Source organism: Antennarius striatus, chromosome 16 (genome assembly GCF_040054535.1).
Source record: "Antennarius striatus isolate MH-2024 chromosome 16, ASM4005453v1, whole genome shotgun sequence".
NCBI lineage: Eukaryota > Metazoa > Chordata > Actinopteri > Lophiiformes > Antennariidae > Antennarius > Antennarius striatus.
Window position 1 is genome coordinate 15,674,801 of NC_090791.1, and position 25,870 is coordinate 15,700,670.

General features: G+C 39.5%; 1 protein-coding gene across 1 annotated transcript in view; it reads right to left on the reverse strand.

Moving 5' to 3' along the window:
- The window catches only part of LOC137610005 (carbonic anhydrase-related protein 10-like), an 80,893-nt gene that overhangs the window by 53,645 nt on the left and 1,378 nt on the right, over positions 1-25,870 (reverse strand). Inside the window, exon 2 of the mRNA XM_068337396.1 lies at positions 22,146-22,220. Coding sequence (XP_068193497.1) covers positions 22,146-22,220 — 75 coding nt within the window. The remainder of the gene's footprint in view (positions 1-22,145; positions 22,221-25,870) is intronic.

Below are 25,870 nucleotides of genomic sequence, written 5' to 3' on the forward strand. Positions count from 1 at the left end.
ATAACATCACTCACATTTAAAAACCAGGCAGCATTCAGAGAGTGGCAAACTTCTGCTGCGACAGCCTCTCCATGATGTCCCTACACGTAAACACAATACACTCAACAATAGCTTGACGCTCGTAAGGACTCCTGGACAATGAAAACCTGTCGTATCTGGTATCCTAGTTTGGTAGTAAATCAGTTTGGTAGTTAATCAATTAAAACCACTTTACAGGACACTGATGGGACAAAGGAGTACCTTCAGTTGTAGGATGATCCTTCCTAAATATACTGATGTACTGAATGCCATAGGAAACCTTTCCTGCCTGTGGCCATCAGGCTCTACAATGCCTCACTTTAACATGCAGTGAAGGAAGAGGCAGTTACTGTTACTGTATGTACCTGTATATATGTTCAGATTTATTCTGTGTATTTGTTCTGTTATTTATCTGCTCTTTTTATTTGTAATATCCTCTTACGTCTCTCTTTTTTACTTTGTTCTACTGCGGAGTGACAGTAACAAAAAACAATTTCCCCTTTGGAGGATTATTAAAGGATTCTGATTCTGATTTATATTCTGATTCTGAAAAAAAAAAATTTCAGTAATGGTTTCTTTCATCCAGTAGCTTTTATGTACAGTAGGTGACAATAAAGGCCCAAAAAGTGCTGTCTCAAAAACTAGCTTTTCACTCCGCTCTTTCGTTGACATCCACTCTATTTAATGTACTGTAATCCTCCATGTCACATAGTCAAAACTCCCACCGAGTTTCATCAGATTATATGAATGAGTTTTTCCTTAATCTCATAAAAAAACAAACATTGGCTAACACATTGCCTCTTGATGTAAATACACGATGTCCCAAAAAATGTATAAACCCTTTAGCAGGTGATAACTAAATTGTTTGTGGTTTGTTTGTAGATTAAACACATTGAAGTCAATGATGGCAGCCAGTCTAAGCTTCAAGGAAATGGACTTCATTCTAAAATTCTACTGGAAGTATACAAATTATTATTATAATTATCTGTTAAGATGTTCAGATAACGTCAACAGGAATGTCACCAGTTTTGGTGAGGGCTTGATGAGTGCCTCAGATAACAGAGCCTATAAAAATGATGGTAAGATGATGGTCAAAGGGTCTAATAGTCCCTACTACAAAAGCTGATCATGATGAATGATGAATGTTTTTTTTACACACACCCAAAGACCGACACACAAAGTCCAGAGTCACAGTGACATTATCTGAAGTGGAGCGGCCGACCAGCATGAGAAACACTGCAGTTGGCTTTCTGTAAAGGTTTTGTTGGTCACTCGCCTTCTGTTGCCTCAAGATAGTGACGCACCAACGATCCACCTGATCACACCTCTCAGTAAGACCAACACTTCCACTGGAGGATGTTGGGTTGATCACACACAAGTGACGCAAGAGATCATGTGAATTTTTGAATATAATTTTAATACCTCTATAAACCATTGCAATCTGAAATCATCAGCTCTCCGTCATCGCCTCTGTTATGCTGAAGCATGCCGTCTAACCTGTGTGAGATTTCAGTCCTGCATGAATACACTGCAGGCTTGTTGTAAAGTATTCATCTACCTAAAATGACTTTATTTGCACACCAAACAGACATTTTAATTTAGCCCTTAATGTGTGGGTTAGTAGTCCTTTCACACTTTATTACTTTTCTCCACATTTTCTCTCCATCCTTACATCTGTGCAGACACCTAATCCAAACACAGTCCCTAAAAGCCAAATGTGACAGTGTGTGAATAATATTTCATATGCTACCGTTACAAACCCTCCAGAGAGGCTGTTCTGTGGCCAGATTAAAGATCGGACTGAAAGCGAATGTTCAGACTGATGCAATGACGCCAGAAGGCTGAGAGCCCTCGTCGTCGTCAATGGGACACTTGCATCAGTCTGACTAACGGGAGGAACTTTCTTCATGGACATCTAAAACCTTTGCTGCAGTTCAGACACTAAAGCCTCACAGACACACAGATCTGGACTCATTAGTGTTCTCACATCAGGATTTTTCTACCCAGATGATACGACCTCCGGGAGAACACAGAGGTGCCTTTAAATATTCTTTATAATAAAGAACTATCTTAGCTAATGTGATTTTTTTAATAAATTCAATTTAACTTTGGATGGAGGAGGCAGACGGGTGAAAACAAAGGACTTAGAGACGTTCAGCTTTAAGGCTTAATGTAGCGTTAAGTCAGGCGAGTGCTGCTGAAACAGCTGAATGTTTCACAACAATACTGTTGCTCATTTTGTTGCAGTGAATATGATGAGAAATTGATGCAGTCTCGTGTTCTTACGATAAATACGAAATAAATATTTATAAATAGCCTAGCACAAAGACAGGAATGAGGAGCACATGGCTAGCTGTACTCTTTTCAAAGATGACATAATTCACCTCTCTATTTCTCACATATCATATTCCCGGATGTGTGATGTCACATAATGCACATTAAATTTAGCTGCTCTATCTCAAAGGGAAACTCACCTCCTTCTTATTGTCTCTGACTAAAGTTATTTTCAGGACAGACAGATTGCTGCCTTTAGCTAGATGTTACCAGGCTGGAAGGAATGCCATTTATTCTGGAGATATTGATCCATAAATCAAAGTATGAGAATAACATTTTATGTATATGAGTTTAAACACGCAATACATCCATGGGAAATATCACATTGGATTTTATATATGCCTGAAAATCATTAGTTTATATTGTGTGGGATCCATACATACACCCAGTGACTTCATTCATGATGAGATATTTTACAGGATTAGTGCAAACAGAGAAAAATTTGTCATGACTAAAACTATTAGGAACAATCAAACTCATTGATCTCTGGGACATTCATGTAACATTTCCAGTTAGTTTGCAGATATTTCATCCAGGAGGATCCAGATATTTCACCTTCTGTGAGGTGTTTAACACACTGAGAGTCATTCAGGTCGTACCTGTGCCCTTATCCCACTCAGTGCTCTTATGGGTCCTTTGTGTTAGATGACTTTAAGGTGTTATCATGGGTGAAATTGCCTGAGGACATACCAGGTCTGGTGTTGTATGTGGGTGAGAGGTGATCATTACATTAGACACGGATACAGGTCCGTTGACTCCTCGCTGCATTGACCTAAGCATCACTGCTGAGTGTGTGTCAGGGTGTTTGGTCCTGAACCACTCTTTGTCTGAGAGCGTTTCTGCGTTTGAAGATAGTTTTCCGGGTCCTCCAACCACATATAATGATGACAGTGTTTTCCTCTTTGCTTCATGTTGTGTTTTTCCCCTTTTTTCTCCAAACTTGCTGAATCGTTTTCATTTTCTTCTGCCTTTGTAGACATATTCTCAGCCTGGTGGTGTGGGGTTCTTCTTCAACCTTGTGTACCAGTGGGTGGAGGGAGTCAAACAGTTGGTCTGTGTTTGTATGTTCACGGTAAACGTCTCAGGGTGCACTGGGCAGTCTAAACGGAGCAGCCTGTTGTCTCTTTTGAACTTGATGTTCCCGTTCACTAGTCCTTTTCTTCTAAAAGCCATGGGAGCCAGGTTTCCTTGTGTCTACAGATGTATTTATTTTTTTAATCGAGACCCACAGTTTATAGTTAATTCTTTCCTCCTTCCATTTTTTCCTATTTCTCATTATTGTTCAACAACAAATATTGTGTGGTGAGTGTACGGATGTACTCCTACTGTACGGTTTTGTCTGCCAGGAAGCAGCTTGTGGAGGATCCAGCGCCACTACCATCTGGACAAAGGCTTCTACTTTCTGGCTTCTGATTTTGAACCGCTTGTCATCTATAAATCTGATCCAGTGGAGGAGTTCAGCCTCTGGTTTCCACTTACACAGAGATTGCAGACATGATATGGTACAGCCACTTGAATTCTCATCAGGACATATCTGATTGGACGTGAAGATATAGCAGTTCCATTTCATAAGGAGAGTAATCAAAGTGTCTTTTTCTGTAGGACTATAACTTTGTTTTGCTGGGACATCAAAAAAGGTCAGAGTCAGAGAGATGTCTAATCCAGACGGCAAAACATGTAGGGACACGTGAACATCCTCATGGTCCGAGGTTTCCAGTCCTCCTTACCTTCATGCTGAAGTGGGTTTAGTGTTTCTTAGCTTTAGGGTGTCGGTCCATCTGAGGTCAGATGAGCTGCAGCATCAGCATCACTGATGATATCCCAGGGTCTTGACCTTCCATCGGCCGTCACGGGAGATTTACAGCCATCTGCCGCTGTGCGCCCATCTAATCTTTGTGTGCATGGATGAAGTTGGCTTCCACTTTAACCCCCCTTTGTTGTGTATTCTTGTCACTCTGTGGTCCTTTCTGTGACATATCTTTCCTCTGCTTATGTGCGTCTCTTTGACTTTGACTCAAGCTGTGATAACTCCAAGACAAAGGTCATATTTAAACTGACAGTGAGCCAGAGCGACAGTAAAACCATCCGGCATGAGCGCTCAGCATTTGATATATTGCCAATTTATATTGGCCTGTACACTGCAGTTTGCCAGGATTTATTACCCGTTATATATTATGTCAAAACACAAATCAAAAGCAGTAAAAACAATAAGAACCATTACCTCATGATGTCACACTACATGACATGAAATAATTTAAAGTAACCCAGCTCAAATACAGCTGTGCTGACAACTTAAGAATGAGACTCATGAATATGCATGAGAATTCTCAAGACTTCAAAACAGAACACAGAGTATTCATAGTAAAACTGTGAATGGAAACAGGATGAAGAGAAAAGACTTAATGAAAAGTTCATGAGCACCAATAAAGTGGCATCCCTTTAGTACACAGGAGCACCTCTGTATAAATCCTCTTTCTTCCTGCATGTCCTTAACAGATCAAATTACTTTCAATCACAAAGGAACAAAAGTGTAAATACATGTAAGTAACATCTCTAGAGATAACGCTGACAGTTCAGTCAGTGTATGAATTTCCAAGTGTGATGAATATTTTTGCTGGCAGTGTAGATGGAGAGCCACAGCAGCAATCATTTCTCTATGTGTATGTTGTGTGTAGGGGTACAAACTGGAAATGCACATCTTTAGGTCAGGTGTTGAGTGTAGTCCCCGAATTCTCTCATAAGCTTGCTGAACTTTATCACACTCACAGACACACTGGAAAATTGCCTCCTTCTCTTCTCCACACTATAAATCTGCATGAAAAAGCACAGTTCTTTTTTTTTTTTTAAAGCTTTTTCTGGAATCACATACATTCTTATCAGCCAATTATGTTGCAGCCCTTTGAGCCAAGAGTTGTCCACACGCTGCATATAGTTCTTTTAAATGTTTCAGGAAGGTCAAATACGCCATGTTTTAAAGTGTGGAAGTGTTTGTTTTCCATACAGTACAAACGAACTGGTGAAGAATTCATTTTCTAATCTACCAAAAAAAACCCCAAAAAACCTGGTAGATTAGAACATGAATTTAGCCGTGTGGGACAACTTTTACTATGTCACCCCCATGTGTGATTAGAGTTTGTGAGGGAGGTTTTTCATTGTTTCCAGTGTAATAAGGTGCAGTCACTATGGCACAATGTATGCTTCTATATAAAAGGAGCTTGATAGGATCACAGCAGTATTAATCATATATTATGCTGAGGGTGACCTTTACTGTGTAATATTTGTGTTTAGGAGGAGCTGTTGGTACAGATTTATCATACACTGTTCAAACAGCAGGAAGCAGCTCCAATACTAATCAGATATGCGATGTTACAGAGGTCAAACTGCTGCATATGAACACAGCACACATACAGAAGAGCCACAACTACCCTGATCAATGACTTTACATTCATTCACTGAACGTGTGCAAAAAGTTTTAATTCAGAGTCAAGACCGCAAAACCCTCATCTGACACAAATCCCACCCGTAGAATGAGGTTCTGAAGTTCAGTGGCCATAAAAATGGATTTAACACCTAAAGTCATTAAATAGTAGAAAGCATTTCTTCACTACCTGCTTGCTCTGATTTAACAGTGTATTTTAATTATAAACCTTAACACCTGTGAAGAGGGACTCATTAAAGGAGTTTTATTCTAACCCAAGCAAGGCCTTCTGTTAGCTAATATTATATGATGATTTATAAAAATGTATATTTTATGAAATTATACCATTATATTATATGTTATTATACAGTAATCTGTATAAAATTTTATTATACAGACTATATTATGGATATATATGTGATATTGTAATCACACTATAGTGCTTGACAATGACTAGCTGCTAAGATTTTCTGTCACAGTAGAGCAATGACCAGAAAGTATCACCCTTCATTCCCAAAGCGACCTAACTGAAAATTTGTGTCTGACTCATGTCAGACAATGACAAATCCCATAATTCCAAGTTATTGCAGGTACAGAATGACTTTGCTATCATTAATAGTTCTCCAGTGGCAGAGGCTATACGTGGTGCAATTAACTATTTAACAAAATTAAAGCACTAATTTTTCTAGCATGCAGTGCATTGTGTTCCCTCCAGTGGAAGAACCCTCTATCATCTGTTTCTACCATATGGGAATCCAGCACAACACTTTTGCTGCATTGTGTAGAACCAGACTTTTTGAGGAGAGTGAACCATATTTCAACAGGATTTCAGAGACTCCAGAAAGGGAGTCAAAAGGGCCAAACTAGAAGCAATACAAACACACATCCAGCATACATGCACTGTCTCCAGATCTAAACTGCACATAGAATAGAACAGAATAGAATAGAATAGAATAGAATAGAATAGAATAGAATAGAATAGAATAGAATAGAATAGAATAGAATAGAATAGAAAGCTTTCATTGTCATTGTATGACTTGCATACATTTAAATTGGGAGCTCTGCTCTATTTGGTGCTTGCACTCAACTAAGATAAAACAACAACAATTGAAAAATACAACAAAAACTAAACATGAGCAGTAACAAGAAGTGCTTGAATGTGTACAGTTCTTATTACAGTGGTACAACATGGGCACCTTGTTTTTACTGCACTCCAGGAGGTCTGAGTCATTTCATTTTTGAGGTGTTGAGAGGTCAGACAGATAGATAGATGCATACATACATACATACATACATACATACATACATACATACATACATACATACATACATACATACATACATACATACATACATACATACATACATACAGTACAGTAAGTCGAACATGTGGTGTCTGGGGTAGGATGGGTCTCCAACTACAGTATGTTCGTAGCCCTGCTTAAGTAGCGAGAGCTGGCAGTCTTGCCAAGAGAGAGCAGAGAGCAACCAGCGATCTATGATGTGTTGATGACTGTGTAAAGCTCTCCTGTCTGCTGTTGTGCAAATAGTGATCCACAATGTGAAGTAGTAATCCATTACGTTCTCCACAGCTACTCTGTGGAGGAGCAGCTTCTCCTCCGGGTTGCTTCTCCAGAGAACTTGTTGGAAGTGGAGTCGCTGCTGTGTTTTCCTCACCACAGCAATGCTGTTAGCAGTCCAGTGTCTATTGGCAGACATGCTTCCTCCTAATGTGAGATCGACCACTGTGGTGTCATCAACAAATTTGATGATAGAGGTGGAGAGACAGGGCAGTGGTGTAGTTGAATGCATGGAGAGAGGAGAGTGGACTCTTTACACAACCTTGTTGAAAGTCAGTGTTGAGTGTGATGGGGAGAATAAGTGGGGGCCAACTCTGACAAGTGTGGGCCGTCAGTCAGGAAGTCTTTTATCCACCTACAGATGGAAGTGGAGAGTCTGAGGTGGGAGAGCTTGTCAGCCAAAAATGTCTGAGAATATGGTATACAAAGCTGAGCTGTAGTCTATGAATAGCAACCTCAAATAGCTCCCCTGGTGTTCTAGGTGGCTCAGTGCGGTGTGGAGAGCTACTGTGATGGCGTCCTCAGTGGAGTGGATTTCTCTACAAGCGAACTGATGTGGGTCTAATGTAGGTGGAAGTGTGTCCCTGATGTGGTGTGCAATCAGCCTCTCAAAGCACTTCATGATCACCAGCATAAGGGCAACCGGCCTGGAATCACTAAGGCTATCGATGGCTGATTTCTTGGGGATGGAGATTATAGTGGCAGATTTCAGGCAGGAGGGGATGATGGAGCATCGGAGCAGACACCATCAGTGTAGGCCACTTATGTTTGGCAGTTCTCTCAGTTCAACACACTCACTGTCGTTATGTATTGAAGTCTCCAAGCAGTAAAATCGGGTGGTAGTCACTCCTGAGGGGAAAAAAATGACACACTACAGCGCTGGTGTGAACAAATCTATTAAGAAAAGAATCTACTGGTTTTTTGTTCATAAATAAGATTCAAGGTGGTTAAGCGGAGCTCAGGCTCTGCTATGAGAGATTCTGTTAAAAAAAGCTACAGTGAGGTAGACAGAAATATGAAAGGTGAGGTCACCCTGTCAACACTTCCCCTGCACACTTTTTGTTCTTTGCAAATTCTGTGTTGCAAAGAACAACCAGCTGCTCTCAAGTAGGGGGCCATCAATCTCTATGGGGCCAGACCTCCAAAGGAAACATATGTAATTGTGCATTTTCTGAAAAAACAAACAAAACAAAACAAAAACCATAGTATAATTGTACTGTAAGATGGTCTCATACCCTTCACTGAGAAAATTAAGGCAAAACAACAGTTCACTTTCGAGATCTGATCAAACAAAGAAATGATCTCAGGTGGCAAACACAAACTCCAGATTGACACTGAAATCAGCCACTTAAAAGAGACACCAGCTACACCTCCTGGTGTGTGCAATGGGGGAATGAGCAGTGATTGAACAGGGGGATTGCTGGTGTGTCGATGCAGCACATTGGATGAAGTTGGGGAAAAATCTATCTCTGTGGAAAGGGTGAACAATGACTGATTCTTGGCTCGTGGCCATTGGCTGGAAGCTAATTAACTATCAGTCTCATGATGGACCAAGTTTCTTCCTGTGGAGCCAGGTGTGAGGATTTTCTGAATTCATGAATAATCTGCAGGCTGGACACAAAGATTTGAAGAGCTAGAAGTGGCCTGAGAGCCACTGGTTGTCTCTCGCTGGCCTACAGGGGCATGAAGCGCTTCAAGAAGTTCAATGCGCTACACGCTGCAGGAAATGGCATCTGCATCAGCCTCCTCTGAACAGACTCCGAGGATCTTTGAGTTTCACTCGACTGTCAGAGCACGATTTCAATTCAGCCTCCCTGTGGGTTCCCTGCTGGCCTGCTGGCTCGACGTTCCCTCAGCATCTGAAATTAGCGTTGGGACCTTTTCTGTGAGATGACACCTGATGGGCCGTCTGAAACCAGAGTAATGAGTCACCGTCTTCAGCTACCTGAGCTGTGTCTCATGTGTCTCATGCCGGACACTTTCTGCTTCTACCTCCCGGCAGTCAGACGTCCTCAGACACAGATGTAGCACACAGCTGTCGGTGCTACGTCTGATCGCATTTCCTTGTGTGTTTGTTCTCTCAAAGAACAAACAAAAAACAGCCATAAGCGACAGATGAAACACAATGGTGTTACATGTATTTCTAAACCTGAGGTCTTTAAATACAAGTTATTATATTTATTGTTCTTAAATATAATGAAGCAAGAAATGTTTAAATCGTTTATTCATTCAAGGTGAAGGTAAATATATGTCTCAGAGAAACAGAGATGAGCTGCAGTGATTTAAATGAGATATTGTACTGAAGATATATTCACATGTAATCTGTTGTGTTCAAGTCTACTTGCAGGTCTTCTGCCAAAAAACCGAAAAAAATCTCCAAAAAAACCCGAAAAACAACTGTTGTAAATGGTGGAACTTTATCTGACTACCTGCCAAATCACACAGGTTCCATCCAATTCACATTAAATCAGTCAGTGCCAGTTGGTTTCCTGAGAGCTCACCTGTTACTGATGGAGCAACTTTTCGAGAAATGGTAGGTTAAAAAACGGAGCAACTATAAATGTGACTTACTGTTCAAAACTCAACAGAAACAGTATTTTCTATAGAGAAAAAAAGGTTGACAGAACAACGACTCCACCCAGAGAAAAGAACACTAATTTCTCGTCACTTTATATGTCTGAACTAATGATGTCCTTCTTATGACCTGATCTAGATTTATTCTGAACCACACCAATGTCAGACTCTTGAGTTTGAGAATGTGATTTGTCTCATTTGACTCTACTTTTCATACAGGAATGAGACTCACCTCAGTCAGTGTGTACAGAAAATGGATGAATGTAAAATTAAGAGTAATTTCTATGTTTTATTTTTTTGTCAATGATATTGATTTAGTTGTATTTAGAATGCTAATTCAGTTACACAGTTGACTCTGGCTTTAGATGAGGCAGAGAAGATGCTGCTCTGATTGCTGATGTTAATTATAATTGTTCATTTTATCTTTTATTGATATGTTTATATCGAACAAAACACTGAAGAATCTGTCCATCCCTCCATTTAATTGCAGACGAGACGGGGGCAATCATCCTGTCTGCAGCCGCTTATCTGCCTTGCGGGTCACTGGTCTATCATGAATCATTCCATTTATATAATCTAAATAAATTCCACACAATAAATATTCTTTCCAACAGCAGGAGATCTTTAACCAGCCTCCTGTATTCACATTAACTGTATATTTCATATTGATAGCATGTTTGGTGACATATTTTACAACCGTGGGAATTAAGTCCCAAAAATGTAATGAAATTTATTGGATTTCCATCAAGTCAACATGTTTTATGTACAGATGTGAGAAGCGTATTCTCTCCTCTATGGTCCAGTCTAATGCAGATTCTTACCAGCTGGTGTTCCCCAAAATTCCTATCATTCTCACTAAGTTTTTCCTATCGGTCGTCATAAATAAAATACTGTACACTCTGAAACAGCTGGGTGGAATGTCTTTGCGACAACTTTTTAAAAAGATACTCATAAAGTTAGTTAATTTGGGTTTTTATGTGTTTGTTCTACAGTTGTATGTTTCAGCTTCACTGAACATAAGGCTGTTTTCATATTCGCTGCTGACGGCATACATTTTAATCACGGAGCATTTAAACTGAAGAAGAGCCATTTTAACCATTTTAATGTGGTTATTCTAAATTTATTTTTCCCATGTCATTTAAGCTCTTAATGCTATTTAAGCACAGTGATAATAACTTCTACTATGTTTAAATGAATAAACATCACAAGTTTCATACCAATACTACCTGTTCATTTACAGTGAACAGCAGCAGATTTTGGCTGCAGCTAAACGCTCTCTTATAACACCTCCACCTCTTCCTATATCCAGTCATCAGTACTTTGAACCTGGCGAGCCATTCATCTAGCCCAGCTCTGCTGCATTAGAGACTAATGAATTCATTGAAATTTTTAACTACAGTAAACCCGTCGTCTCGATGAGTGTGTGCCCATCCATTCTGGCAGCCTGTGGCGGCCCGGCTAAATAAGAACAAATAGCAGCATTGCCATAATCACCGCCAGCATTAGTGTTAATGTCGTTACCACAGTGAGTAATTGCAAGAAATGTAGCAGGCAGCCATCAGACGTGGAGATGTGAATGGTGAATGATATCAGGAGATTATAGAGATTGAGTATCATAACTTCAGTTTCCCCTCTTCTGCACTCCGCTGCTGGTTCTCTCTCTCTCTCTCTCTCGTCTCTCTCTCTCTCTGTCTCTCTCTCTCTCTCTCTCTCTCTCTCTCTCTCTCTCTCTCTCTCTCATCTCTCTCTTCTCTCTCTCTCTCTCTCTCTCTCTCTCTCTCTCTCTCTCTCTCTCTCTCTCTCTCTCTCTCTCTCTCTCTTCTCTCTCTCTCTCTCTCTCTCTCTCTCTCTCTCTCTCTCTCTCTCTCTCTCTCTCTCTCTCTCTCTCTCTCTCTCTCTCTCTCTCTCTCTCTGTCTCTCTCTTTTTCTCTCATCTGTTATCACGCTCCACCCTCCTGGTCTACATTCAGGATTTATCTCAACTTCTATCACGTTCCGTCCTCAAAAAGATAAAGTCATTACAGGAGATGATTTTAATATTCATGTAGATGCCGGAAATGATTCTTCTATGTTCATCTCATTATTGGAATCTGTTGGCTTCTGTCAGGCTGTAGATAAACCCACTCACTGGTTAATCGCTCCCTCGACCTTGTTCTGACATATGACACTCATATAATCTTCCACAGAATACTGCTCTCTTCGATGATCATTTTATAATTCTCTGATTTGTATTACTTGATTACACGCCGCCAGGAAAAGCTTTTACACAAGAAATCTAACTGATGATGTTGAAGCAAAATCTAGACGTGATTAATTACCATGTCTCATTATAACAGAGGACTCCTACACAAGTCCCTCCAAAATTGATCCTTTGTTAACAGCACTGCAGGCTCATTTAGAGCAAATCTCCCTAAAGAGACTGTCCCTCTAAAACAAAGACTTTCAAATACAGAACTTTAGGTTCATGGCCTGACCCACACACACCTGTGATCTAAAAGAAACATTGAAAACAAGAGAGGAAAATGGCTTTAATTAAACTGGAAGGATCTCGATATTTGTTCCAGATATGCAACCTACCGCATGTCTGGAACATTACAAGTTGCACAGAGTGCAACTCTCCTCCCCTCCCTCTCTTTCTCTACACAGTCATGTCTCATTAATTCACTATCTTGATTTCTTCCATGGGGACTTAGCGCTTTAATATCCTGCAGTGGGAACAGTCCTCTGTTGGACTGATGGGTGACGCCCACTGATTTTATTATTATTATTGTTGCTGTAGTTATTAGTTGAAGTGTTAGTAGCAGTGTTGTTATTGGAGTTGTTTTTATAAATAAAGTTATCCCTCGCACATTTGCTCATCAACACGCACAGCTTCACTACGTCGCTGATTTTTAGTAGGTAGTCACGTGATACCATACGCGCATTATATTTGCCGATGGCATCCGGAAGTGCGCTGCGTTCTTGTGAGTCTCGGAACGCAGCACATTTCCATGAGACACAAAAGTGCTTTAAACAGTCTATAAAACTGTGGGAAAAGGATATACAGATAGAAGGTGGTTTAATAACAGTATGAGGAGGGTTCATAAACTTTTAAATTACCGTAAATAATAAAATAAATAGTTTGTCGCTATATCATGGAACTTTGTTTTTGAGGGTGGTTCCTAGAACGCATTTACCACTCGTAATGAAGGGTTAATTTATTTACATGCCAGCGTATTAGTTCTTCAGCGCATCCATCCTCTGTCACTCTAACAATCAACCAATCAATCAACTTTTATTTATAAAGCACCTAATCACGTCAAAAGACATTTCAAATCACCCCATCCGTTTGCCTCTTCCCATCTTCAGGCTTGGGTCTGCTTGAGGTTTCTGCCTGTTAAAAGGCAGTTTTCTCTTTTTTCCCTCTCCATATTCTGGATCATGGAGGATTCATGGATTTCTGGAGAATAACTACATCTTGGAAATAACCTTGATATGCCATGTCTTTTTCTTTTTACTTTCTTTAACCTGTGTCATTATCCCTCTATCTTTCTTTTAACCCCATCTTGAATTGCTCACATCTCCAATAGTGTGTGGGAGGAATGTCATTTTCTCCTCTCCTTCCTCCCAATCCAACAACTTCTTTCCATTTTCTCCTTTTTTTTTTCTTCCTTTCTTATCTCTCTTTTGGCCCTGCAAGTCTGTGCAAGCGTATGTGAGAGACAGCAGGCGGCAGTGACAAAGACAGACTTTCAGAAGAGAGAGTGAGAGGCAGAAGGAGGTAGGGAAGCAGTATGACAAAGGCAAAGAGAGAAGGATATATGTGTAAGAGCATTGTGTATTTGGGTGAGAGAAGGAGAACGAAGGAGCGAGAGAGCAATGCTGTGGCTCCTCTGATCACTAACTTGGTGTCCTACTTACTCACTCTGCAGCACTCCCAAATAACAACCCAAAGCTGTGATTTTATACCCAAAACGCACAAACACAGAAATGACTTCTTATACACACAACCATGAACATATACTCACTTAACAACAACAGCAGCAACAACAGGTCCTGTAAGTCTACACAAAACACAAGAATAACCATAATGTCTCACACAGTATGATTTGCATCTTCTGTTCTCTTTTCTGGATCTCCCAGCAAACTCTGCAGCAGGAACATGAGGACAGACGCATTCAAATTCCATCGCTTGTTCCTCCTCAGGATGAGGAACCATAATGCAACAGATACATCAGTTTCACCCCAAATAGGCCTCAGTGCCTCACAGCATGAAAGGATAGCGCTGCTGAATTTTGAATCATTATCTGCAAGGAGGTTATGTTTTTGCTGGTGTCTCTCTGAATAGGTTTGTAAGTCACTGTCTCAGAAAGTGAAGGGATGGCCCAAGTAACACTTTATAAGCCTTAGATGATGATCATCATCTGGATCCAAATTTTATTTTGGAAAATTTTTAACGTCATGGGATGTAAAGATATTTTTTTGCATTGATATGGATATATCGTTAATGCCAGCAATATGTATGCAAAAAATACAGAATGACATCCTAATAAGGTCTACAACATAATATATCTTCAAATACTAATCATTTAAATCCTTAAGAAAACCATCATTAGAGAAATGTCTTTTTTTTTGCTGCAGAGTAACTAAAAACTAATACTGATTCCAATGATCCCATATTCTAGTACCAGGTTTTCATGGTCCAGCAGTCCCGTCCTGAGGGACAGGATCCCTTTGCCTCTTCCCATTACACCTGAAGGGAAAGCTGAGCTGCCTCAGTGGAGGTTTGTGATCTCCAAGTACTACTTTTTAATTAAACTGGATGGATATTAAAGGAACCTGGTGGATGAATGGGGAATGAGTAAAGAAAGAATCCAGTCCCTCAAGAAATATTTAAGGTATGTAAATTTACTCTACTATGAACAATATTTTTCACATGGTTTGAATATACAGTATAAATCCAAAAGGTTCAAAACCCAACCATCAACGGCTGTAGCTAAGTTTACCGGTGAAAATACACACAGAGAGAAACATCTGCCACAGCGTCACAGGTTGGACCCTGACCCTCAGTCTAACCCAAACCCTAACCCCAACCTGGTTTTTGTTGGCTCAGTTGTGCCCCAAACCACCAACTAGCAGACATATCAGGATAACATTGGTTTTGTGTTATTTGTTAGATTGTAATTGGGTGTCAGCTGTAAGTGGCCGACAAAGCGGTTGTGAAACAATAATATTTCCTACGTTCCAGTGTGCTCACATATTGAGAGACAAATACATTTCACCGGGAATTGGCTCATTGGCAGAAGTAGTATACTTGCAAATCAGACAGCAAATAGCTTTTGAGTTTGAGATGAACTTAAACTGGGTTTTCTGATGTGCTACTGAAAGGCTTTGCAAGTTTTGTTCCTACCTCAGTGAGAAAATGAGAAAACACAATGAGCAAGCACAAATCAATATCATTCATTTAAGATATTTTAGGGGTAATAAAGGTAACACACATCTAAGTAATAGCAATACTGATACTTATCCTCACAGGTTCTTTAAAATTTCAGCATTTTCTGTGATAAATAAAACTAATAAACCAATGGCCACAAACATAATGGGAGGATGGTGTCAGGTCAGTGTAACAGGTGTAGGATGAGATTAGAACCCTTTTGGGGGCCATTCCAGGTGGTTTTTGGGTAATATTTAACCCTCACAATTGTGCATAAGATGTCCCCTGCCCATTTCCAGCAAAAAGGAATGACACAATTTTCTGTGTTTTTTTAAAAGTATTCGTTCGTTCGTTCGCTCGATTGTTCGTTCGTTCGTTCGTTCGTTCATTCACTCATTCATTCATTCTTTCACTCATTCATTCATTCTTTCATTTATTACTTGATCATCTCGTCTTCAAGATGATGATCCCACACAGACACAGGGAGACGCTACCCACCATATGTCCCTTACGTATCTTTTTACAAAATGAAACCATACATAGGCTCCCACTGCGGCTGAGTTTATAATATTCATCAGTCAGTCTTCATCATCAAATGTTTCTTTTTATTCATTAATTTAATTTTAAAAAGGACAAATACATGTTACATTATTTTTGACTGCATGTTTTTCTGTACACCTCTACAGACAAACAACTGGATCAGGTGAGGGTTGACTCTGCTTGAGTCCTTACAAACATAAACTTCTATGGTGACATTTCTAACCTCTCCATTGTTCACTGACATAGATAATGTTAGCCCTAACTTTAGTTAGCTTTGATTGATCATTACCAGCTACCAATAAGAGTGGATCCAGTGATGGGGATACCGTACATCTGAAGTATCAAGTGCCTCATCCTGATTTCATGGCTTCCTATTGGATGTTTTGATGTTGTTCTACTATACAGTACTACAATAAACAAACTAAAAAACTTCAGCAGCTTTAATTCATGTACAACATAACAGCACCTATCTATGGATAACATCATATTAATATGTCACAACCATCAGTTATAATTTTTATTTCCTACAATTTTTTGAGGCACAAGATGTGCTTGAATAAGGTGCAATTTATCAAACAAGAAAAACTGGTGAAAGGCAAAGTGCATGGATTTTAGACATTTCTTGGGTACTCAGTCACTCTAAAATGTAATTCAGAAAGAATGTGGAGCCACCACTGAGGCAAACATTCACTTTTTTCCACCATGTTTCTGCATCTGTGATGGCATGTAGGGTAACAAGAGCTATCAAGTTGTTATGACTTGAGGAAGCATTCCTGTGAATTTTCGCAGTACGCAACATTTTTCTTAATCTCTCTACCACCATATAAATACCATCACCATCTCACTGAAGGCTACAATTAATACAAAAGAGAAGCAAAGGCCTGACATACCTTGCCGGCAGGCAAATCAAAGAGAAGGTCATTACCTACGTAATAAGCAAAATGAAAGTTGATTTTGAGATTCCTGAAATTATGAACCTTGAATATAACCAGAAACACATGCAAAGTATCTCTATTATAAGAATAGGAAAGATAGTTCATGTTTCAGTTTATCTTTCTTGCCTAAAATATTTTTAATAATCTTTTGAATGTAGTTTGTGGAGACAGCTAAAGGTAGACTGGTCCAGTCCCCGGAGCACCTCGTCTCCCCTTCATCTCTTCTTTTATCCGCTACTCTTTCTCTCTTTAGGTCCTGCAGTGATCTCACACACAGCTAGAGCTAGTGTAGCTATCTATCAGGAGGAAAGGGCAGCTCCCTGGAGCTGTCTGTCTTTATTTTCTTCCTGCCTGTCCTCCTCGAACTCAATCCTCTCTCTTTTATCCTCTTCTCTTCTTTTCCACCATCTTTCTACTTGCTTCTTTTCAGACGCTCACTGTCGGGTAGGCAGACATCAAAACATGTACAATGACAAGGAGAGGGAGAAAACCCACAGACATTTAGTCTTGGTTGTTCCTTTCCTTGAAGCTCAAACAATATCCTCATGATCTCACTTTCCTCCAATTGCATCCTTCTGGATTCTGATTAATTTTTAAAAATGAGAGTAGGTAATGGTGGCACATTTTAAACACTCACAAGCCTGGTCGACTGAGAGGAACTGTACTTGACATTAGCCAAGGAAGAGCTTCATATTTACTTCAAATGCTCCATTTTATTTCAAAACAGACTTATTTTTGTTCAATCTCATCATCCCTCTAAGAAATTTGAACCTTTACAAGAGCTACACATATCTTTTTGTTTGTGAATTTATTTCACATCCTGAATAGAAGCTGGTTTTTTTTTATTCTCACGTGTTGTCCCCCACTAAAATCATTGATCTAGGAGCAGAAATTGCGAATAATAGTCGCCCTGAAGATTCTGTGTGTTCTTGAACATTATTGGCTGGCACTCCTCTTTAGTGTTGTTTGGGCATTGAACACAGAGCAGCAGACCAGTGGTCATCCACAGAGGTCCAGTCATCATAGGATTCACACAGCTCAGACCAACTGGTTGAGACCATCCCATGATGCTGGGGTGGAGGCTGTAGTAAACCAAAGCAATAAAAAGGAAGCAATCTCATCCGAGCCCTTGCTGAGTACAGTGAACAGTCGAGATTTCCTCTGAGGGTTTGTGCACTATGCAAGCAAATTCAAACAAATTACAGTAACATCTTCACTTCATTCACACTGGAGCTGTATAGAGCTGAGGAAGTGAAAAGCAATACAGTAAATTGGGATAACAATAGAGAGCGAAGATTGAGTAACAAGGGACATGATGAAGGTGAGATGCTGCGAGAAGTAATAAGATTAAAGAGACAACACACAAAGGAAAAGCAGACAGGTCTACGAAAGTTGGGGAAAAAGACGAACAGAGGAAGAGGAGAGAGTTGGAAAGGCAGAGGAGATGAGACGATGTGTGTGTGAGGTAAAAGGGACGGGCAGACAGACGGACACGCACATAATCAAACATGCATAAGAACTTTACAACCAGAGAATGATGCTGACCCTTCTGAAAAGATGAAGCGGAACAGACTGACACAAGATGAAGAAGAGTGGCAAAAGAGGAGGAATCGTGACCGCAAACAGTGAATGTTAAAATGGGATCTGAGAATCAAAAATGAATGAAAACCAGTCCAAGTGATGCTGTATTGCTAACCACTGGCCACTGATGCATGTATTCATGTGTGTGAGTCATCAGTGCAGAGTTGTATGAACACAGAGCAACATGTTTCCACTCAAAGCTTCACTTTAGATCTGTGCTTTTAGAAGCAGAAACCCAGCAGCACAATGATCATTCATCTTTGTTCATGTAAGTGAATAGAAATTACATAATTATTGGGTTTATTATCATTTAGGCTCAGCAGATTGTTGTGTCATATTAACTGTTATATACTGTCAGATGCAAAGAACCCCAATGAATAAAAGCATGATGAATGTTTTATTATGAATTCCCTGTTCTGTAGCATCAGCATTGGCATTAATTACTGACAAACTCAAAAGGATCGATCACTGAAAGGCAATATACATTTATCTGGGGAGTCCCAAGGAAAATCTGACACAAACCAGCATTCACCCATTCAGTCTAATCTTTACACAGTGGTGATGGAGGTTAAGGGGAAGGGGCCACCTGCTCATCAAAGAACTGGACTAGTCGCTGCATGCAGATCTGGATTCGGTGTCTTACTCAGACGCTACGACGTGTGGACAGCAGGAGGTGAAGATCAAACCAGCAACTCTCACACAAGCTCTTAGCCAAGCCACCCACAAAGGACTGCAGAAAGCACACATCTTAATGAAGGCAGCTAAGTTTAATTACATGTATGTTCAGGTACTTGTGTGTAATCATTCTAGTTCAGTGCATCTTCTAGATTGGTCGGATTCTGTGACAAAGCAGAGATATTAATGCCACACAGTTACATCTTTGATGGAGCTCCAGATTGAACACTGGTTCTTTTGCATGAATGCAGAGCAACAGAGACACAGCTTTTCACTGGCATATACACTGTGTGTGTATATATATTATATATATATACACTGTGAGTATATATATATATATATATATATATATATATATATATATTTTTTTTTTTTTTTTTTTTTAATTTAATTTTATTTATTTATTTATTTATTTTATTTTATGTTTTTTACATTTATTTATCTATTTTTAAATGTCCCTCTTACCCTTGTGGGGTGGTGTCTGTGTGTCATCCTCAAGCTCAGGTCCTCTACCAGAGGCCTGGGAGTCTGAGGGTTCTGCGCAGTATCTTAGCTGTTCCTTGGACTGCGCTCTTCTGGACTGAGGATATTGGATCAACCAGGTGGATCTGAATGAACTAATCCTAAAGGTGCTCCTCCTGCAATGAATCCCTGAAATGAAGCCGAGGACCAGATATGCAGCCTATTTCGCCTACCAGAGTCGCCTGACTCTGAATTGTTTTATGGCATCTGTGGTTCATACTGTATCTGGTGTTATATTTAGTTTTATATTCTGCTCTGCCAAAGTAACAGATCACAGAAGAACCACACTCACATTGCCAGACTCTTTCCTCTCTGCTTCCTTTTATCTGTCATTGCTAACACTTCAGCGGTTAAGGCTAAGCTGCGCTGTAGTTGCATCATTTCTGCTTAGTCTCTTTCCTTGCAAACTCCGTCGGGTCATCTCGTAGCCCTCTCCCTCACAAAGGGAATGGCAAATCTTTTTCTTCTCTGCGGCTGGCAGCCATTCATCTTTTGCTATTTTCTTTTTGAAAACACCCACAGTGGTTTTTTGGGCCTATTCTCAACCAATAACCTGAGTGCCTACAAAGGTGATCACAGAAAATGGAAGCATAAGACGACACCCATCAGTGACCCAAGCTTTGGATGCCGTCCTGGCTTCTCTGTTTTGCTGACTTTATTCTCGTTTCATTTTCCCCAAACAGTTTGAAACAGACGTTTCTCCTTTGCTGGCACATTGCTAATAACAAGCACAGAAAAAGGTGCAGTGTGCGAGTGGACTGCGGGTGAATCCCTCGCTGATGAGCTCACGGACTGTGACGAGTCTCCTGACAGGCTCAGATTTCCCAGAAGGCCCGTCACACCCTTCATACGGGTGCTGTCATTTAGAAATATTTCTGTCTCTTTCTGAACTGATAAAGGAGTCATTTATATAAAATGGAGCTCCAGATTGAACACTGGTTCTTTTGCATGAATGCAGAGCAACAGAGACGCAGTTTTTCACTGGCATCATTACACTGGCATCATTTAACGAATGGCATGTGAGGGGAACCAAGTGTCCCTCAAAGTCATTTGACTCTCATGCCAAAAAACATTTGTACTGGATGATTCTGCAAAATCCTGCATCAAAATAGAGTCTCATAAAGTATCCTAAGGACAAGTAAAAGTTCTTTTTTCTGGCTTTAAAGAATAACTGAACCAGGATCAGACAGGAAATAAACTTTACCCACCATCCACTGTTACAATCCCCTCACCCTTAAATTCTCCATCACACCTTAAATTTGGCATGAAATATCAAGAGTTGACTGAGTCGCTTGTGCAGTTGACTGTTGAGAAAGACAAGGATATATATATATATATATATATATATATATATATATGTGTATATATATATATATATATATATATATATATATATATATATATATATATATATATATATATATATATATATATATATATATATAAAGATGTAACTGTGTGGCATTAATATGAGAATCTCTGGAAAATGCAGAACATAAATACAATCAACAATGGAGATTAATATAATGGAAATCCTATGGATTATTACTCCTATATAATTAATAATTCATCAGGTATTACTACCTTCTGTTGGTGTTTCAATTCCTAAACAGTCAACTGCACAAGCGACTCAGGCAGCTGTTGATATTTCATCCATGTTGGTGCCAAATTTAAGGTGTGATGGAGAATTTAAGGGTGAGGGGATTGTAACAGTGGATGGTGGGTAAAGTATATTTCCTGTCTGATCCTGGTTCAGTTATTCTTTAAAGCCAGAAAAAAAGAACTTTTACTTGTGTATAAACAGTATGTATGCACACCTCTCTGTATGGTAGTGTTCATTAAACACACAGGAAGGAAATACGGCAAACCATGTACCATATGTATACAGATTTACTCCCACCCCTTTCAACACCACCCAGCCCCTCCCACTCCACCTAAATGCGACCCAGACACCACACACTGAGATAAAGGCACATTATAAAACCAGCACCACATGTACATACAAACAAGAGTATATATACTTTACCAACAGCTAAGGATGTAAACACTGCAAACATAATATGCACAGTGACACTTGTCTATACAGATAGATTCTTTTTTATTTGTTAAATGTGGAGAGTAATTTACATGTCAAAAAGTAATTCAAAATCCATCAGTATTTTAAAATATAACGTGAAATTATTAACATTTATTATTATTTATTGTGTCTATCCATGCTCATTTTTAAAATTTAATTCTACTTGGTATTTGACGCTGCCACCTCTTCCCTGGTATTGTGTCTGACCTAATCTCATCTCATTTAATCTGATCTGATCTCAGTTTATCTCATCCCATCTCATCTCACCCCACCTCATCTGACCTTTTTTTAACCTCCTCTCCTCTCCTCTCCTCTCCTCTCCTCTCCTCTCCTCTCCTCTCCTCTCCTCTCCTCTCCTCTCCTCTCCTAACTCTGTGCTATCTATTATATGCAGTACTACTGTAGTAATACTAAACATCATTCTACTCTGTTACACCAGCGAGTGTAAAAACAATTCAACATGTTTCGGGTCTATTACCTGGAACAAAGCTCCCCTGGACGACGTCCTTGTATGCCCACCAACTCTCATCAAGCTTGGATGCAATAGGCTGAGCTGTAAGAAAACATTTATGTTGATTAATGGGGATATTTAGTTCTAAGAAAGGACAGAATATGGTTTGAAAATGTTTCAATAAGTGAGTTATGATATAACACAAATCAAATTAATGTTTAATTCATATAAAAGAAAGCAGCGCTTTCCGTGTCAGTGCTTTGTTTACATGTAGATTTTGGGTACCATTCATGGCAGATTAACACATAAACACAACATCTCATGTCTTATTGAGACTCTGACCAGATGGGATAAGTGATACGGATTATTTTTGATTTTCTGGTCCCCATCTTGGGTTTCTGGAAGCTGTGACAAAGAAAGAGACAAGGAAACCTCCAATAATGGGCTGTCAACACAACCCTGGTGAGTCTCATCAGCTTCAGGTTGAGAACTGATGATCAGGGACAGGTCTCTTATGAGAACAGACTAACCAGTACTAGAAATATTATCGCTTTGCTTCTGATTCCATCCATCCATCCATACATCCATACATACATACATCCATACACTGTCATATCCACGACACACGGAGAACATGGAAACAGAACACAGAAGAATCTGTACTTGTGAGATTCGATCCATCACACTCTCATTCATAATGATTACATAACACAGTAGTTACATCATTTTCATTACTGACCATAAATTTTTGTCAAAAGCTCTTAACTTCACTGAAAAATGTGCACCAATTTGTACTGTTGCTTAAATCTGAAGCAAACTTGTAAGGAAGCTTTAAAGTAGGTCAGAATGGTGACTAGCTGGTGAGGGATGCATGAGGTACGTCCCTATGGTTTTCCCCACTGGGCGCCCCACCGCCTGTGGCGCTCCTGACTTCACACTTTATGTCCTGTGTGTTTCCGGCCTCAGGCTGATACTAAGTGAACCACTACTGAGTTGCCATCCAGCTCGGCTGCCTGGAAGCAGCAGCACAATTAAAACAGAGCCGCTGGGATCTGACAGATACATCTGAACAACGAGCCTCGCTGCAGAAACATAGAACCAGGTCATGAGAACCAACAGGAACAAGGCTTAGTGGAGAGACAGGTGCAGGAGTTTACACCCGCCGTGGAAATGACATTAATGCTGATACTGCACTGTTAAAGTAGTCTTTTATAAGTAAAAATCCTGTTACTTAAGGAAAATATTCAGTAAAACATAGATGATGAAAAAAGTATTTAGATTGTGATCATAATTACTTAATTAATAATTACTTATTTCATATAAGCAGTAGAGTAAATGTTCAACCGTAGGATTAATTCTACTATCATAGAATCAGAATATTATTTGTGAAATAAATAAACACACCCCTGATAGATAACTGTGACACAACTACGTTTTGACAGCTCCTGGAAAATATTATTTTTGACACGGCTTTCTAGGTTTATTTTTCTGAATAAATCTGCTGATTATTTTCTCCATTGTCAAAACGATTGCTTGGTCTGTAAAATATTCAATCATTCAAAGCTCAAACTAACATTTCAAAACATTACTGCAAATAGATTGAAACGTACGATGAGTACTACTACTACTACTACTTTTACTATTACCACAACTACTACTACTACTACTACTACTACTACTACTACTATTACTACTACTGTAATTTGCACTACTACTAATACTATTACTATACTACTATTACTACTACTACTACTACTACTACTACTACTACAACTGCTATTGCTACTACCACTACAACTACAATAACTACTACTACTACTATTACCACCACCACTACTACTACTGTTACCGCTACTACTTCTACTCTTACTACTACTACTATTACCACCACTACTACTACTATACTACTATTACTACTACTACAATAACTACAACTACTACTACTACTACTTTTACTACTACTAGTAGTACTACAATATTACTACTACAACCACTACTAGTAGTAATGTTTAGTTTAATTTAAATCAAGGTGGTTAAGTGGCTCATATGTAGTCAAGTAAAATATAACCTGTATAAGATTTGATGGGATTAAAACTCTTAGTGGTAGCAGTGATAGCAGAAACAATGGAGAGACAGTTTCTTCTTCTTTTTTCTGTGGCCTATTGAACTACTTCAGCTCCACTTCACAACTGTGAAAAGCTTCTTTTTCAAGGATTTTTCACACAGAAAAGAAATATTTTGATATTATTGCTCTGATATCTGAATAACAACTAGAAGTAGAATATACGTGTTGTTCCTAAAGGGTGAGAAGGTCTAAAGTATTTATAAGCGACACTTTTTGGGTTGGAGGCTCTATAATATTTATGAGTGGAGGAAATCAGTCAGAGATCTAGAAGGGGCTGGACGAGATGGAACGGTAGAACTCAAAGTTGTATTCTAGCAACTACAGAGCAGATTGGAAAAAGTCACAGCTGTGCTGTTATGATGTATATTACCAGAAAGAGAGTGTTGGTTGGATGGATTATGGAGTAATAATCACATGTTTATCTGCCACAAACTGAGTTTATATGAGATGCATGATCGGGTTTAAGACCCCACTCAATCCATGGTCTCTACAAATGATGCCTGCAAAGGTGAGCTATCCAAGTGGTAAACAAGTGCTTTTCCTGGGTTCTGTGACAGAGTAGAAAACATTAACTTCCACAGATTAAGTTATCTAATACAAAAATAACAGTACATGAGAGACCTGCCCCCTGGCATGTAATTATAAAATATATAAATGTAATGTTTCATCGAGCAGAAAGATGTTATCCAGGTGCTTTCTGGGAAGTACAGCTGTGAAGCATGTCCTGATCTCCTCTCACACGTGGGACAAAAGTCTGGCTCAGCTGCTTCAATCGTCTCTGTCGATGTACATTCTCCTGTGAGCAGCTGTAACCCATGTTTTTGTGGTGTCTCCTGCAAAACTGGCACTAAAAGGTCCTTGTCTTTCTCATTGTTTGTAGAAATAAACAGTGGTGGAATGAAGTGAGACAAATTACTCTGAGTGGTTGTTCAGCTTCGAGCAATAAGAGAAATGAAAGTGAGGGAAAGAAGGATTCCCATCAAGGGGAAATAGGCAGCTTCATCTCACTTTTCAGTTCAGGAGTATTTTCAAGATTCCTGTTCCTTCATACTGGTTTCCAACATTTCACATAAGACTAGTTCAAATAGATCAATGCAACTGATTTCAGAAAATACTTTCACTGACTACTGTAGTCTAAAAATAATTCAACCCTCCGAGTATCATCACTCATCAGACGTGTTTATTAATCAGATGTTGTTAAAACTTATTTAAATTTAGCACTGAGTTTCTTACTCCCAAGGCCCAAATTTCCATCAGAGCTCCATGTCTGAACACTATGTTCACCGCTGCTGACTGAAAGCACAGAGAAGTGGGCCTCTGGATCAGAGGTACTGTATGAAGCTGATGCTGTATAGAACACTCAACCTACAGTGAAACATAGTGGTGGTTCAGTGATGCTCTGGAGCCGCTCTGGAAACCTGCAGCCTGGAGAGGGTCAGATGGATTCCATCAAGCATCAGGCAATCCTAGCAGAAACATCTCCATCAGAACCTCAAAGTCCACCGACGCTTGCTTCCAGAAGAAGTCCTGGATCATTCTAGAGGCCGTCACAGTCACCTGATTGAATCCACAGAAAATCTGTGGTGGGATCTGAAGAAGGTTTCTGCAGCAGGTAAACCAGGAATAT